Below are 15,597 nucleotides of genomic sequence, written 5' to 3' on the forward strand. Positions count from 1 at the left end.
AAGATCAGGAGCCAGCAGGAGGCTCAAGAAAAGGCGCTCAGGTTGTCTGTCATCCCAGTCAGGCCCTCCCTGGAGTCTGGCCTCCCCTAGGGATCCCTCAGGATGATTGTGAGTTGCTCAGTTCAGAAGTGGAGACGCTGGGTAGGCGGGAGCTGGGTCAGGGGAAGAGGAAATGCTCACCACCCAAGGCGTGTTCTGTCATGCTCAGACACAGAGACTCCAGAGTGGGATTGATCTCCAGGTCAGGCCCAGGGACCGGGCAGTCTGGATGGGAGAGAGGAAAATGGAGATTGTAAGGAAAGGGTGGGGGAAGCAGCTGAGAGAGGAAATGTGTATGGGAGAGAGACAATTCCTGGGGGAAAAGGAGGAAAAGACAAGACAGAGAAAGAGAACAAGCAAGACGTGTACTCTAGCATGTGTGCAGATGGAAGAGATGACTGGGCAGAAGAGAAGGACAGAGAGATAAGGCCTAGGCTGCATGTGTCAGAAAGCAGGCAGAGGAGACCATGGCAAAGGCAGAGGCTTGGCAATGCAGAAAAAGCCTGTATCGCAGACAAAGGAAGTGATGGAAAGCCTAGAAGGGACTTCCTGGAGCTCATACACAGGCTGTGCCCATTGTGGACAAACACTTCACATTTCCTTGGGAACAGTCTGGACATCTCCCTGAGATATTGCATAGCCCCAAGCTCCCTGACTGCTGACCTGCTCTGTATTTGGTACACAAGCTTAATTAAGACTCTTCCTGTTCCCTCTGGGACTTGCTCCTCTGAGTAGGCTGGAATCCCCACAAGCACAGCAGGTGGAGCAGATTACAACATGAGCCATAGGACTTGTCTTCAAACTGCCTCTCAAAAAGCCTTCCTGTTCAGGCATCTGGGAAATAGCTCATATCCCTGGGCAGAGCTAATCCTTCTCATAGTGCTTAAAATCTTCCCTGGGCTCCTCACTGCCACCCAGAGAGAGTATGAGTTTCTTCTCTGGGTTAAGAGACCCTCCTCACATCTTCACCACTTATCACTGTTCTATTTTAACCCTGAGCTTGGGCCATGTCAGAGCACTTAATTGTCTCTCCTGCTTAAAAGAAAGAAAAAAAAATTCTTTTAACTTGGTTAAGTCCCCTTTCTGAACCTCAGATTTTTGACTGGTAAGATGGGACTAATACCAGCCATCGCATGTGCAGTTGGGAGGATTTGACATGACAGTGCAGAAAAGCTGCCTGACATGGTGCCTTCATGCAGTAAACCAGCAAAAGGAGCTGTTCTCATCCCTCCTGCAATTCCTCCAGCACTTCATTTAATAATTATTTACAGATGCCTACTGTGTGCTAAGCCTAGAGTAAGAACATGACAGAGAAGGGTCTCTGTCCTCTACAGCTGCCATCCACCTTATCTCATGAATTTGGAATCCCAACTGATTTGGCAGTTTGTGACATGAAGAGCTTAGATCACCTGCAGATCTAAAGATCTCTCCAGAGGGAGCCTATTCCAGACCAGCACTGTATGTATTTGCAACCCCAGTGTCCAACAACAGGTCCAGCATAGGGCGCATAACTTACCCCAACTTGCTGAAATGGCAAGGATCTACGGTTTGTGCTTTTCTAATCTATTGTCCACATATGCCTCAGTTCTGATTTCCTACCTCTAGGTTGGTCTGTGAACAAAGGTGAAACAGCTCTCCCATCTCAAACAACTAATTATGTAAAATCTGATCTAAGAGCTAAAGCCTCCTGGTTCTTGCCTAATCAACTGTCTTAAAAGAAGGCTGGTGGAACGATCAGGCAGGATTCTGCTCCACAGGAACCTCGGTGCTTTAACTGTTTCAGCCCCTCAACCACAGGATCTAGCAACCTTGTGAAGAGACAGTGATGTAAACCAACACAGAAACTAAGACTGTGAAAAAGAGGGAGAGGAGAGAGGTGGAGATGTGGAAGGAGTGAGAGAAAAAGAATCAGAGGGGGACAGAGAGTAGACAGGACCTGAGAGAAGAAACTGAAGCAGAGCAGTAAAAAGAAAAAAAGAATATGAGAAAGCCAGCAATGGCGGAATATGAGTGAGAAGTGGTGTAAGGTATGGAAGTAAGTGCTCAAGCAGTTGAGAGGGATAGTGTGTACTGAGACCCAGAGGAGAAGAGAAAGGCTAGCCAAGGGTGTGGCACCTCACCTGGAGGAAACATGAGAATGGCCTGGGGCGATGAGTGAACCGGGAGCGAGTGGGTGCGCTGCACAGAGCTGCGGCTCTGGCTGGGCATGCTGTTGCTGCCCCCAGGGTTGGCAAACCACAGGTTCTGCATAGGGTGTGCGAAGAAAGAAAACAGCAGGTGATTGGGGAAGAGGCCCGGGCCCAGAAACGGTGGTGCTGGCAAAACAGTCCTCTACCCCTGTTTCTACAGAAAGCAACATTAGGTCTTGCTCACCCCCACAAGGCAGACCTAGACAGAGACAGACACACAATTCCAGGTACCGACACCCCAACCCTAGAAGTACCAGGTCCTCTGCTTCCTGCCAGCTCACCTGTCGGCCCTGGCCCCCAAGGCTGGGGCTGGTGAGGGCATGTCGGGGGGAGACGCCACCAATGCTCGATGGGCTCAAGAGACCCATCCTGCCAGGTGGAAGGACCCGGGGAGGCATTGGGAACTGCCGCTGGGTCCTCCGGGCCACCCCCATCCCCACAGAGCCAGCTATGGGGAGCGAGTTGGAGCCGAACGCCCAGCTGTGAGAGAGTAGAAGGCAGGGTATCAGTTTAGGTGGATGGGGTCCATCTGTTCACCCTTCCTCACTCCCGCCACAACCCAAGTGGGTAGGACAAAACATACTTCCTCTGAGCAAAGACTCCTTACTCCCTGACCAAGCCCTACAGTACATCTCTTGTCTCCTCCTGCCTCACGGATATTCCCAGGTTGGAGATGGAGAGTACAAAGGTTTCCTGTCTACTTAAAGCAGTTTTCCTAACTTCAACTCTCAAGTGTGTTCTTTGTGTTATTTGTTTGGGGTGAGAATGGACTTTAGAGCCCCCTGAAAACAAGAGAAGAGAACAAGGTTCAGGCAAGGACCTGCTATTGAGGAGGGGTTTTTTTTGCCAGCCAAGCATCTTATCCTAATGGTAAGAGCACACTGATTTTCTTGAAAAGCACCCTATCTTCACTGGGTGACTTGTGTAAGATGATGACGCAATGACTGAATGAATACAACCAGGTTCCCAGCCTAGCATGCAGTCACCTCTCATCCACTCATCTGTCAAGAGGCAAGGGCCGAGAGACAAAGGGATCCTTCTGCCCTGACCACCCAGCTACCTTTTCTGCTGCCGGTAGTTCTGCATCTCTAGTGCGGCTTTGCGAGGGAATGTGCGGAGGAGCTTCAGCACTTGCTGTTTCCAGGACAGCAGTCGTTTCTTCTGCGTCTCCGTGAAAGCCTAGAATGGAGAGGGAAGGAGGGAAGGAGGGAGGGTCCTTCTTTCAGATCTGCTTTCCATTTTCATTTCCTCGAATACTGATTGCCTGCTCTGTGTCCCATGTCCCATAATGCTGGGATGCAGAGGTGAGCTGTGCTCACAGAGCTTACAGGGTAGTGGGGGGGAAGATACACACTTATAACTCTAACTGTGATAAACTGAGAGGGAAAAGTACAGGAAGACACCTGAACTAGTATATAAAGTCAGTGGATACACAGGAACATATATAAAGGCCCTGAGAAGAAAAGAGGCTAGGACATTCATTGAATCCCAACACTGGTGAGATGAAAAGCTGGAAAGGTAAGTGGATGCCAGGCAGGCAGGACCCTGTTGGCTAAGTAAGGAATTTTGGCCCTGAAAGCAGTGGGCATCCTTTCCCTTCTCTCCAGCCCTAGAACCCCAGAGAAGCACTCACCTCATGAGTCAGGCACTTTTCAATGAGCTGGAGGTAACTTGTGATGTTTTCCTCATCTGGTCGGGATACCAGCAGCTGGGTGCACACTAGAAGTGATGGGAAAGGGTAGGAGGTTAGCCTATGGTCTGCTTTCTGTTATGCTTCAGCCTCCCTGGCCCCAGCTGGGTGGTTCAGAAGGAAGGAAAGGAAACTCAGGCTGGATAAGCACCAACTATTTGCTAGGCACTGTATCTGGGTTATCATGAGGACGCAAGATGTGAAGCACCTACCACAGTGCCTAGTATGGATAGATATGAAGCCCCCCAGTAAATAGTCCTCCCATTTTAACTCTTGCAACAACCCTGACACCAAGGGTATTTTTTGTCTGAGGAACCTAAGGTTCAAAGAGGTTAAATCACTTACCCCAGGTCATACAGCTAATAGGATCTGGGCTCAGGTGTGAGTCTGCCCCACCATACTGCCTTAGTTAAGGCTGAGGCCATTAGAGCTTTACCATACCTATCCCATGGACTTTGGTTGCCTCTGAGAGAATCAACAGCTTTACCTTAATCTCTTCATCATTTACTGTATGCCGTTTCCACTTACACACTGTCTTATTTTCTGCTCAGGCTGAGATGCTCTGAGGGTAAGGGCTCTCTATTACCTGGTTACTCTCTGAAGTGTTTTTGCTACCTCAGTCTCAGGTACTCTGCAGTGTAGTCTAAGGGGTACTTTAAAAAAAGACCTGCTTCCATCATCTTTTTTTGGGGGGGGGGGGTGCAGGGCAGGGGGGAAGTACATGGGCTGGGGATTGAATCCAGGTCTCCTGCATGGCAGGCAAGCATCCTACCATTGAGCCACCCGCGCGCCCAATCCCATCACCTTCTATTTGATGCTTGAGCCCTGGGTTCACTCGGATCCCTATCCTAGGACTTCCTGTTGGATCCCGGGTGGTCTCACCTTTGCCCATCACCCGTGTAAACTGGCTAGGGATGTCTCCATCGGCAACGGGAGCTGGGGCTGGCTCACTGCCATCATTGGAAGCTGGAGCTGGTGGAGGGGGGTAGCTCTCTGCAGATGGAGGGTCCTTGGCCTCAGGGCCCTTGTTTGTGCCAAGGTGGGTCAGGGGAGGCTCAGCTCCTGGCAGCAATGCCTCCCCCCGACCCCCATCCTTAGCAGTAGCGGTGGCGGCAGCAGCAGCCACGGTAGCCTGGAGTACACTGTAGGCCTTGATGGGGGTTATGATGATCTGTTGCAGCTCCTGAAGAGCATTTCGCAGATTCCCACCTTCCAGTACATCCTGTGTTGGGGGACATGGGCCAAGGTCACGTTCAAACAGCTAGGCATAGAGAATCCCTAATTACGAGGGGCCAGACAGGGCTTCAAGAAAACTAATGGGCCTCACATTCCAGCATATAGAGAAGACAAATAAAGGCACCCAAGACCACATATATGTACACACTTGTACACACACATTCCCTCTTTCCCTCAAGGTGGAGTCCTGGGGAACTCAGGAAAATGTGGTCTAATGCTGAATCATTAGGTCCCATCAAGAGCAGAATCATATTCAGAGCCAGAGATCCAGACTGAGGGGAAAAAAACAAAACAGGAGACTAGCAGCAGGGAGAGGGGAAATGTAATGCAAACGGAGGTAGATATAGAAGGAGAATGAATCAAAAATAACCAAATGGAAAGAGATCACAGACACAGGGAGACACTTAATTTTACCAGAAAGATTAGTAGGAGATAAAAAGAGGAGAGAAAGGGCTGAGTCAAAAAACAGAGTGTGATTCTGGAGACACAGACCAGGGCAGACAGGAAGGGAACTATAGCCACTTTGATGCCAACTTGCACCCTGGGACTAGAGACCAGTAGAGGTTAGACCTGTGTGACAGGGAGGCCCACAGAGGAGATCACGTGAGCAGCTGGCAGCAAGGCCCACCTGGAGTCTTTGTTCTACTAGTACCCCAAGACAGCTGGTTGGCCTTGGAGATGGGGATACCACATCCTTACCTTCTCCAGAGATTTCAGGACACTCTGTCTCTCACGCAGCTTCTGGATGCTCAGGGCTATCTTGTGGCGGGCACCTTTGGTGACATTCTGTGGTAGGGGAAGAGGGGACAGGAAGCTGGAAACAGGAAGCTGAGGTAACTAGGCGTACACCAACAGGGCCCCAAGACAGGGAAGAGGCTTGGGTTGCAAGAGTAGTGCCTGAAAGGTTCTGCCCCCATCACCTCCTTGATGGTTCCCCTGGTGTCACCTGAGACTCCAAGTGCTGCTCAGTCAGTGTCATCATCTCCTCGTAGCTCATCTGTGAGAAGAGGGCTGCATATTTGTGCAAGCGAAGACTCTTGAGCCATGTGGGCACATCTGAGGAAAAGGAAAGAAGGCAAAAGGTCAGGAGTTTGATCCTGGTGACAAAGCAGAGGGAAGGTTGTAGGGAGGAGCCAGGCATAAATCACAGGTATCTTTAAAAACTGCAGAAAACCAGAAGGGGGTGGGGGGAAACCAAGGGCCCATAAGCTACTTCTATGTCTGCCCAGCCAGACACATCCAGGTAGCTTTACATGATAAGGACATCCCATGTCCTTTGGCCATATCTCCCGTCTGAGGTGGTTGGTTGGATGTATTCTAGAAGACCTCTTATATTTCTTTAAGTGTTCCTGGAAACTTATCAGTCATTTCTGTGTCCTGGATTCCTCATCAGACTAGGGACTGTGAAGGCAGACTTGGGGTCTCTCTGCTTGGTTTTGAATCCTAAGGGCAGGGAATGTCTTCTCCCCTTAGACCAAGGGCTCTGGCATCAGTGGGAGCAGGCAGAGGGGTGGCCATTGGCTCCCTTTTGTCCTCTGAGCTCTGCAGAAGCCCACTGTACCTTTCATGCCACTGCCATCCTCCTGGAAAGTGTTCCGGCTGGAGCCCTGCTCCTCTGTCTGCTCACTGCCAGAAGAGGCCACACTGCTCTGAGGTGAGAGGGGCGCGTGGTCGGATGTGGTGAAAGCAGCCCGGGCCCCGAGCTCCTCCGGACTGGGCCACTCACCAGGGGCCTGTGGGCTCGTAGGGATGAGTGACATGGAGCGCTTCAGCGGGCTGGGGTGGATTTGGCAGGGGAGACCTGGCAGAGGGGGAGAGAGTCAAGAGGAAGGTCAGGCTTGGGGATCTGACCACAGGAGACCATGCCCCACTTTCTCTTCCTCCCAGTCAGTGCCATGGACTGGGCTCAGCTCCAAAATGCTCCGAGGGAAAGAGACCCTGGGATCTGAGAGGAACCACCTACCACATACTGCTCATTCCCTCACCCCTCAACATCCAAGCCATCAAGTTCTGCCAGCCTCTTCTTAGAATCTCTCCACTTCCTCTGCTAGTATCCTGATTCAAACTCTTGGCAACTCTCATTAGGATTATTACCACATGCTCTTCCCTGGTTTCTTCACCTCTATTCTTGCCTCCTATAAGTTCACTCACTTCACAGCAGCTACACTGATGTTTCTAAAAATGCAGATCTGATCAAGTCAGTTCCCTGCTTAAATCCCACCTGTGACTTCCCTTCATGCTGAGAATAAAATCCAAACTCATTTTACACACAACAGAATAGCTACTATTAAAAAAATTGAAAATTATAAGTTGTGATAAGGATGTGGAGAAATATGCAGCCTCATACACTGTTGGGGGAATGTAAACTGTTGTAGCCACTGTGGAAAACAGTTCCTCAGAAAGTTAAGTATAGAATTACTACATGACCCAGCAATCTATTTCTGAGTATATGAACCAAATAACTTAAAGTAGAGACTCTCAAACATATTTGTACACCAATATCTATAGGTGCACAATCCAAGTATTCATCAACAGATGCTAATGGATACATACAATAGCCATACAATGGAATGTCATTCAGTCATAAAAAATAATTAAGTACTATAACATGTATGAAACTTGAAGCACGTTGAGTGAAATAAGTTTGGACAGATTTTGTATAATTCCAGTTATATGAAAAACTAGACTATGTAATACATAGAGCCAGAAAGTGGAGTACAGGTTATCAGGGGCAAGGGGGGAAGAGGAATGGGGAACTAATGCATACAAGATTTTTGTTTTGGATGATGGAAAAGTTTTGGTAATGGTTGCATAACACTGTGAATATGATTATTCCCACTGATATGTATACTTGGCAGCGGTTGAGATGGGAAATTCTGTGTTGTATATATGTTTCCACAATTACAAAAAGAGAGTCTAAAATAACAATGACAATTAAATGCAATACATGATCCTGGACTGGAGCTAATAATGGAGAAAACGCCCAAAAGGATATTATTAGGACAACTGGAAAAAATGGAATATAAGCTTTATATCAATGTTAAATTTCTTGGGTTTTATAAGAACGTTAAATTTCTTGAACTTGATTACTAAATTACTATACTTAATGAGATTACATAGTGAATATAATTGTTCTTAGGAAATATACATGGAAGCATTAAGTGCAAGGAGCATGATGGAGGCAACCTGCACTCAAATATTTAGAAATAGATAAAACAGATAGATAGAGAAATAGACAAATAAAACAAATGTAGTAAAATGTTAAAGTTGGTAAATCTCCTTATGGACAGATGAGTAAAACATACAGATTAAAAATAAATAAATAATAGGGGGAACAAATGTTAAAATAAATTTAGCAGTAGTAGATTGAAATGCTAGTGATCAATGAAAAGTAGGGTTAAGGGGTATGGTATGTATGAATTTTTTTTTCTTTTTATTTCTTTTTCTGAATTGATGCAAATGTTCTAAGAAATGATCATGATGATGAATATACAACTATGTGATGATATTGTGAGTTACTGATTATATATCAACAATGGAATGATTATATGGTAAGAATGTTCGTGTTTGTATGTTGTTATGTTTAAAAAATAATTTTTTAAAAAAAGTTGGTAAATCTGGGTATCTGAGTAGGGGATATATTGGAGTTCTTTTTATCAGTTTTGTATTATTTTTGCAACTGTCCTGTAAGTTTGAAACTATTTAAAAAAAAAAAAATCCAAACTCTTCCACATGTCCACAAGGCCTGCAATTACTGCCTTCTTCATTAGCTGGCCTCTTCCACTGCACTGTGGGTTCATGAAGGAGGGCAACCCCACCTAATCATTTCTCAATCCCAGGATCAGGTACAGGGCACAATAGACAGGAGCCCTTAAATAACACTTCATAAAAGGGAAAAATGGAGGGCACCCATCACTGTAGGGGTGATAAGAGGGCTTCTGATCTCAACACAGAATCCAGAAAAACTCTCAAATCAGCCTAGAGAAAAATAAAATGAATCAAAACTACAACACCTTACCCTAGGAAGGTGAGAAAATCAAGGCCAAGAAATTGAAGCAAAGGGTTTCAGTTTCCACAGGGAGCTGGGAAGCAGAGATGGAAGATCCAGCCTTGCTACTGATGGAAGGCTGCAATTCTACCAGGCTCCACTGATGCCCATACCAGGAAAGAGGACCAGCCTAGTACAAGCCCCTAAGCACTTTCTCTCATTTGTGACATTTTATGCTTCTAGCCAGGGAGTCACTTGTGGGAAAGAGCTGTGTACTGACCTGTTTCCTTAAAGCCAGCCTCCACCTATGCTTAGGACTCATCCTGAGCCGCTGAACTCCCTCAGCCTTAGCGTCCATCCCCACTCAAGAACACTTGAAAATATGACACACTCTTGGACCACACAGGGATGGGGAATCCTGAATAAGGCCTTTTGCCTGTCTTGGTGCCTCTGGCTTTTCCTTCCTCCCTTATGAGCCAAGAAGTGGGCAGGCGAGGCTGAGAGGACAGGAAATTATCCTGATTGGAATGATCGTGCAGTTCCTGAGGAGCCCTGTTTGGCCCTGCACTGGGGTGAGGGCTGGCCACAGCATAAGAATTATAAAAACAGGAATGCCGGCTGAAGATCCAGTACCTCACGCTCTCCAAGAAACCCTGGTCTGTCCTTGGCAGCACCCCAAACCCACCTTGTCCGCCCTCACAGTCCAATCCTTCCTCCTCAGTCAAATACATTTTCCTGTTTCTTCCAACTGCCTGAAATCCAAAAGCTTCACCCTGTCCTTCAAGGCCCTCCAAAAAGTGGTCCTAACTCACTGGGGTCTAGAAGACAAGACAGATCTGAGTTCAAATACTGACTCTTTGTCACCTATTAACTGTACAATCTTGGGCAAGTCATTCATTTGTTTCTCTGCCTCCATTTCCATGTGAAGTCCTTGGGAAAGGGACAAGCATACGGTAAACATGAAGGCTTACTATTACTATTGCTATTGCTCATGTAAACCCTCCTATCACTCTCCATCCCAGCCTGACCTATCTGCATACTGTCCCCTCCAATCTGATAACCTTGTGGCTTCAAATCATGCTGTAGCTTTAACTTAGAATGCATAATTATTTTCTTTCTTCTAGTCCAAACTTCCTACCCAACATTGTTTCAGTTGGTTCTTTAATAGCTGCTGTCCTCACCATGGGAGGCCTAAAAGTATGGGGAGGAAAATATTTATGGGCACTCTGCATGGGTGATTCCTCTCAGGGATGAGGTTCCAGCATCTTTGGGAAAGTTACTTTCAGATGGAAGTAATGGAACACAGTGGTTAAAATTCTGAAGTCAGACTTCCTGGATTTAGGTTTTGGCTACCCCACGTAGCCAAAATATTCACCACTTGAGGTACAGCAAGTGACTTTTTTGTACCTCAGTCAATGAATTTATATGTATACAATTCTTAAAACAGCTTCTGGCAGAATAAGAGCTTAATATACTCCAGCTAGAATTATTATTATTAATATATCCTCCCAACCTGGACCCAGGAACCATAAAGCTCTGAGACTAGAAAACAAATTCCAAGATAGCTTGAATTGCTAGAGTGCCCAGAAATGCCCTCCTAATCCTTCTGTCTCCCTGATTATTCCCACCATCTGGGAGGGAGAAAGGTGGACAAGGACATCCATATATGGGAAAGAAACAGGCTCAGGAGGGGCCACACAGTTTGGATATAGCTGGATACCAGCATCAGCAGGCCTATATGCCATTTCACTGCCACTCTTTCCTGCCTACTTTAATCAGTGCCTGGTGAAGAGGACTGACCACCTGAGTTATGTCTTGGAGACATCACCTTGGGTCAGGTCATGTCACCTTACACCTCTTGGAAAGCCACCTTCCCTTATCCTTTTCATTTCAACAAGTATTTTTAAAACTCACTAGAATACCAACTCCTCTTGCTCACCCCAACCTATGAAGCTCTTACTTTTGAGAGGATCTCAAAGCAATTTAGTTGGCAGGATGGTGGAATGGTTAAGAATGTGGCTTTGAAAATTTATATTTTGGGTGGTACATTACCTAATTTAACCTGTATGGTCAGTTTAGCTGAACACCCTAAGTACATGGAATCTCGAATAGGGTGTGCAATCTTTGTTGGTTTGTACAGGTGTGATGCCCCGATATATCCCAGAGTAATTTGGGCAGTGAATAAAAAAGTATTTGCAGGGTGCACCATGGTGGCTCAGCAGACAGAGTTTTCGCCTGCCATGATGGAGATCCAGGTTCAATTCCTGGTGCCTGCCCATGCATAAAAAAAAAAAAGTATCTGCAAAGTCCCTTTGGCATACTGGAAAGGAAGGAAGAAATATTCAACTTCCCCATCTGGGGAATTCCTGATATTCTCGCAAATAGTAGGACAACCAAATCAACAGGCTGAGCCCTCGATATTGGGGTTCACCCCTATGAAACTTATTTCTACAAAGAAGAAGCTAAGCCTACTTATAATTATGCCTGAGTCGCCCCTAGAGAGCCTCTTTAGTTGCTCAGATGTGGCCTCTCTAAGTCAACTCGGCAGGTGAACTCACTGCCCTTCCCCTTATATGGGGCATGACTCCCAGAGGTATAAATCTCCTTGGCAACATGGGACAGAACTTCCGGCTTGAGCCAGGACCTGGTATCATGGGAATGGGAAAGTCTTCTTGACCAAAAGGGGGAAGAGAGAACCAAGACAAAATAAAGTTTCAGTGGCTGGGAGATTTCAGAGTCAAGAAGTTATCCTGGAGGTTATTCTTATGCATTAAACAGATTTTCCTTTTTACTTTATGGTGTATTAGAGTGGCTGGAGGGAAATACTTTAAACTGTTGAGCTGTGTTCCAGTAGCCTTGATTCTTGGAAGACATTGTATAATGATATATAGCTTTTATAATGTGAGTGTGTGACTGTGAAAACCCTGTGTCTAATGATCCTTTTATCCAGGGTATGGATAGATGAGTAAAAAAACATAAGGATAAAAAAATAATGGGGGCAGGGACAAAGGGTAAAAAATTGGGTAGAGTGAAATACCACTGGTCAATGAAAGAGAGTGGGATGGGATGTTTAAGTTTTTTTCTTTTTCTGGAGTGCTGCAAATGTCCTAAAAATGATCATGGTGATGAATACACAACTATGAGATGATATTGTGAGCCACTGATTATACATCATGTATGGACTGTATATTGTGAAGAGTCCTCAGTAAAAATATTTTTAAAAATATATAGATGAATGTCAGCTACATCCACAGCTGATTACATTTGTAATTAGCCAAAGGGGAGTGTTGTCTGCAATGAGTAATGCTTAATCTGATCACTGGAAGCCTTTTAAGGAGGATTCAGAAGAGACAGGCTCTTCTTGCCTCAGCTGGTGAGCCTCTCCTGTGGAATTCATCCAGACCCTCCATCGGAATCGTTGGCTTCACAGCCTGCCCTGCAGATTTCGGACTCTGCGTTCCTGCGGTCACGTGAGACACTTTCATAAATTTTATATTTGTGAGAAAAAAAATACAGAGAGAGAGAGAGATATGAAAAGAAAAAAAAAAAAAGAATGCAGCTTTGGCCATGCCCTGATCAAGATGGCAGAGTGAGATAAATTCAGGGCTGTGTCCCACCACAGAAGCTTTGAACAAACAGCAAGAACTGGCAGAAACATCTTTCTGAGGGATCTATAAAACAGTTAAAAGTACTGCAGTGGCAAGGCAACTTCCAAATCAAGAAAAAAAATCAAGAAAAAACCAGTTAAGCTTTACCACGCAGACTTTCACCTCAACAAATTTTCTGAACATCCCCTTTTCCGGACCCTATATTTTCCCACTTCCCATCTCCTGAACATTTCCACTGTACTCTTTAGAATACACAGCCAAATACTCTGTATCCTCATTAGCTTCTCTGTATACCCCTTTAACTAAAAAAAAAAAGAATGAAAAAAGGCAGTAGAATCTTGTGGTACCCTGACCAGCAACTCCTACCCCTCACCTGAGCTTGTGCTCACAGTGCAGATACCTGGTTCCAGGTCCAGGAGAGGCAGGATAATTCTCATGTACATACTGGGAAAATGTATGTCTGGCTCAATCTGTCTCGTGGTGGCCTGGGGGACTCACCATCCCAAAACTTGCCCTGCATGTAGAAGGGAGTCCAGAAAACTCTCCCATAGGATGCTGTGGGAGAGAAATCAAATCCTGCTGTCTAAGGCAAGGGATTGCTGGCTATAGGACATATAGTGCAGTGCTTGGGTCCATAAGGAAACTGCTTCCTAGGGAAGAGGGAACACTTGTTACCGAGCAATAAAAGTTCCTTGGACACATTCATGCCCAGACAATAGGGATTCATGGAAAGGATTAGGAATGCCCCTTCAATTTGACCTGGAGCTGTTGTCATATAAACCACTGTATAGATAAACCCTGAAGGAAAACACATGCATAGATCAATCTGTGATGGGAAAGGTTTTATCTTTTTCTTTTATCTCCTGGCATTTAAAGAAAACTTGGTTGTAACACTAGATGAATACAAGCTTAAAGAACAGGCATAGTAGAGTCTAAATTTCAGTGATAACACATTAAAATACCAGAATGTCCAGGTTTCAACAAATGATTTCAAAACATACAACAAAAACCAGGAAGTGACACCCCAGGAAAGGAAGATTAAAGCATTGTTAACCATTAATGTGGAGGACTAGATCTAGGACATATCAGATAAAGACTTCAAAAAACAAAAACAGAACAGCTCTAAATATGTTCAAGGAGCTAAAGGAAAATATGGACAAAAAAGAACTAAAGGAAATTAGGATTACCAAGGATGAACACAAATAGACATAATAGAGAAATGGAAATTATGTAAAGGAACCAAACAGGATGAAGATCGCAGTAATAGAAATTAAAAATTCTCTGGAGGGATTCAACAGCAGACTAGAGCTGGCAGAATTAAGAATCAATGAACCTGGATCCATGGCGTGGAAGCAGCAGCAGATGCTGGGATGAGGCAGAAGTACTACCTTGAGGCTGCGGCATAGAAACTACAAGCTAGCTGTCCAGGCCAGGTCAGCTATCTCCTATGATAAAAGCACTTTGAGGAAACATGTCCATACAATTTCCAGTTGCTGGTGCTGGATAACTCTTGAGTGTGTCTGAAACCCAAGTCCAAACTGACACCCAAAATACAGAAGCTTCTTCACTGAGAAGCAAAAACTTATACACTCAGTTTTAAAGAAGCAAAAATTGTGAAAAACTACAAGGACTTCAAAAGTATATTGTTGATTACTTGTAAAACATGCAAAAGAACAGTTAAACATCCTGGTAAAAGTAGAAGCTTTCTATCAGCACTGAAGAACAATCCTACCACTCCTACAAAGAAACTCAACCTGAAGACACCAGGGAGAAAGACTCAATGTTCTGCAAATGTAAATCACGATGTGGTTGGTTCCAAAGGCAAGAGTCCAGCACTGCTCTGCGGAACACCTACACCTGGGCAGTCGACACCCATTTCCTCTTCAAAGAATGGAAGCAAAGCAAAAAAACACTTCTCTCAATTAAAAATGTTACTTAGAAAGAATCCCCAAACAATTCAAAGGTGGACTTCAGAAATTTCTTATCTTCTCTATGAAGGATGGATTTTGAAAATAAGAAATATCTAATGTAATTTTTGAAAGTAAAGTTAGAAAAAGAATATTTTTCACTAATTCTTAGAATACATGAAAACTAGATCCAAAAGCATACTTTTCTTGGCATCCTTTAGTGTTTATGGAAATAATACCTCATTGGAATGAATAAATGAAATTTGTCCCGCAAAGGGTGGTTGTAAGGATCAAAAAAGTATGTGAAAGGTCCTTGTAATTAGTATATAAATATACAGATATTAAGTACTATTATTTCCCCCTACTTTAATTAGCAGTGTAATCAGTATATAAATATACAGATACTAAGTACTATTATTTCCCCCTACTTTAATTAGCAGTTCTTATCATTTATTTTTCTTTCATAAGAAAATTGAGACCTGAACTTATGAGAAAATCTCTTCACTAATGAAGATTTCTTCCACGTGTCCATAGCTTTACTGCTAACTCAAAATAAGTAACAATTACGTGTGTTCTTGTTTTCCTTCAACAGCTATATAATTGTATATTAGTAAAATTTGATATTATTCCTATTTTGATGCAAAAGTAAATATCTGGGGCAGTCTTGAATTACAGATGATTCAAAAGTTTACTGAAATTTTCATTTTTACCACTTTGTATAGCTTCTATGATAATATTTCACTTTAGTGATATTTTAATTTGCTCTAGTAAAGATTTATTTGTAGGTCTAAAAATTACATCAGAACATAACATAGCAAGCAACAATTTAACTATCTTATATATTTTCTGGGACATAAATACATATACATATTTATATATATTTTAATGATAAGCTAGGATTGTATTCAAGCTGTTCTTTTAAAAAACTTTTTTAAATAAA

General features: G+C 44.4%; 1 protein-coding gene and 1 pseudogene across 4 annotated transcripts in view; one reads left to right on the forward strand and one right to left on the reverse strand.

Moving 5' to 3' along the window:
* Positions 1-15,597, reverse strand: part of SAMD4B (sterile alpha motif domain containing 4B) — a 42,066-nt gene that overhangs the window by 1,377 nt on the left and 25,092 nt on the right. For 3 of the 4 annotated variants that reach the window (XM_077131900.1, XM_077131903.1, XM_077131901.1), the window contains exons 4-12: positions 6,716-6,955; positions 6,101-6,210; positions 5,854-5,940; positions 4,801-5,140; positions 3,862-3,947; positions 3,289-3,407; positions 2,510-2,708; positions 2,160-2,283; positions 181-264 (exon numbers count right to left, since the gene is read on the reverse strand). In XM_077131900.1, coding sequence (XP_076988015.1) covers positions 181-264; positions 2,160-2,283; positions 2,510-2,708; positions 3,289-3,407; positions 3,862-3,947; positions 4,801-5,140; positions 5,854-5,940; positions 6,101-6,210; positions 6,716-6,955 — 1,389 coding nt within the window. The remainder of the gene's footprint in view (positions 1-180; positions 265-2,159; positions 2,284-2,509; positions 2,709-3,288; positions 3,408-3,861; positions 3,948-4,800; positions 5,141-5,853; positions 5,941-6,100; positions 6,211-6,715; positions 6,956-15,597) is intronic. The other variant, XM_077131902.1, reaches the window with a different exon arrangement.
* Positions 14,121-14,746, forward strand: LOC143659202 (UPF0711 protein C18orf21 homolog pseudogene; annotated as a pseudogene).

The sequence above is a fragment of the Tamandua tetradactyla genome, chromosome 16 (genome assembly GCF_023851605.1).
Source record: "Tamandua tetradactyla isolate mTamTet1 chromosome 16, mTamTet1.pri, whole genome shotgun sequence".
NCBI classification, from domain to species: domain Eukaryota; kingdom Metazoa; phylum Chordata; class Mammalia; order Pilosa; family Myrmecophagidae; genus Tamandua; species Tamandua tetradactyla.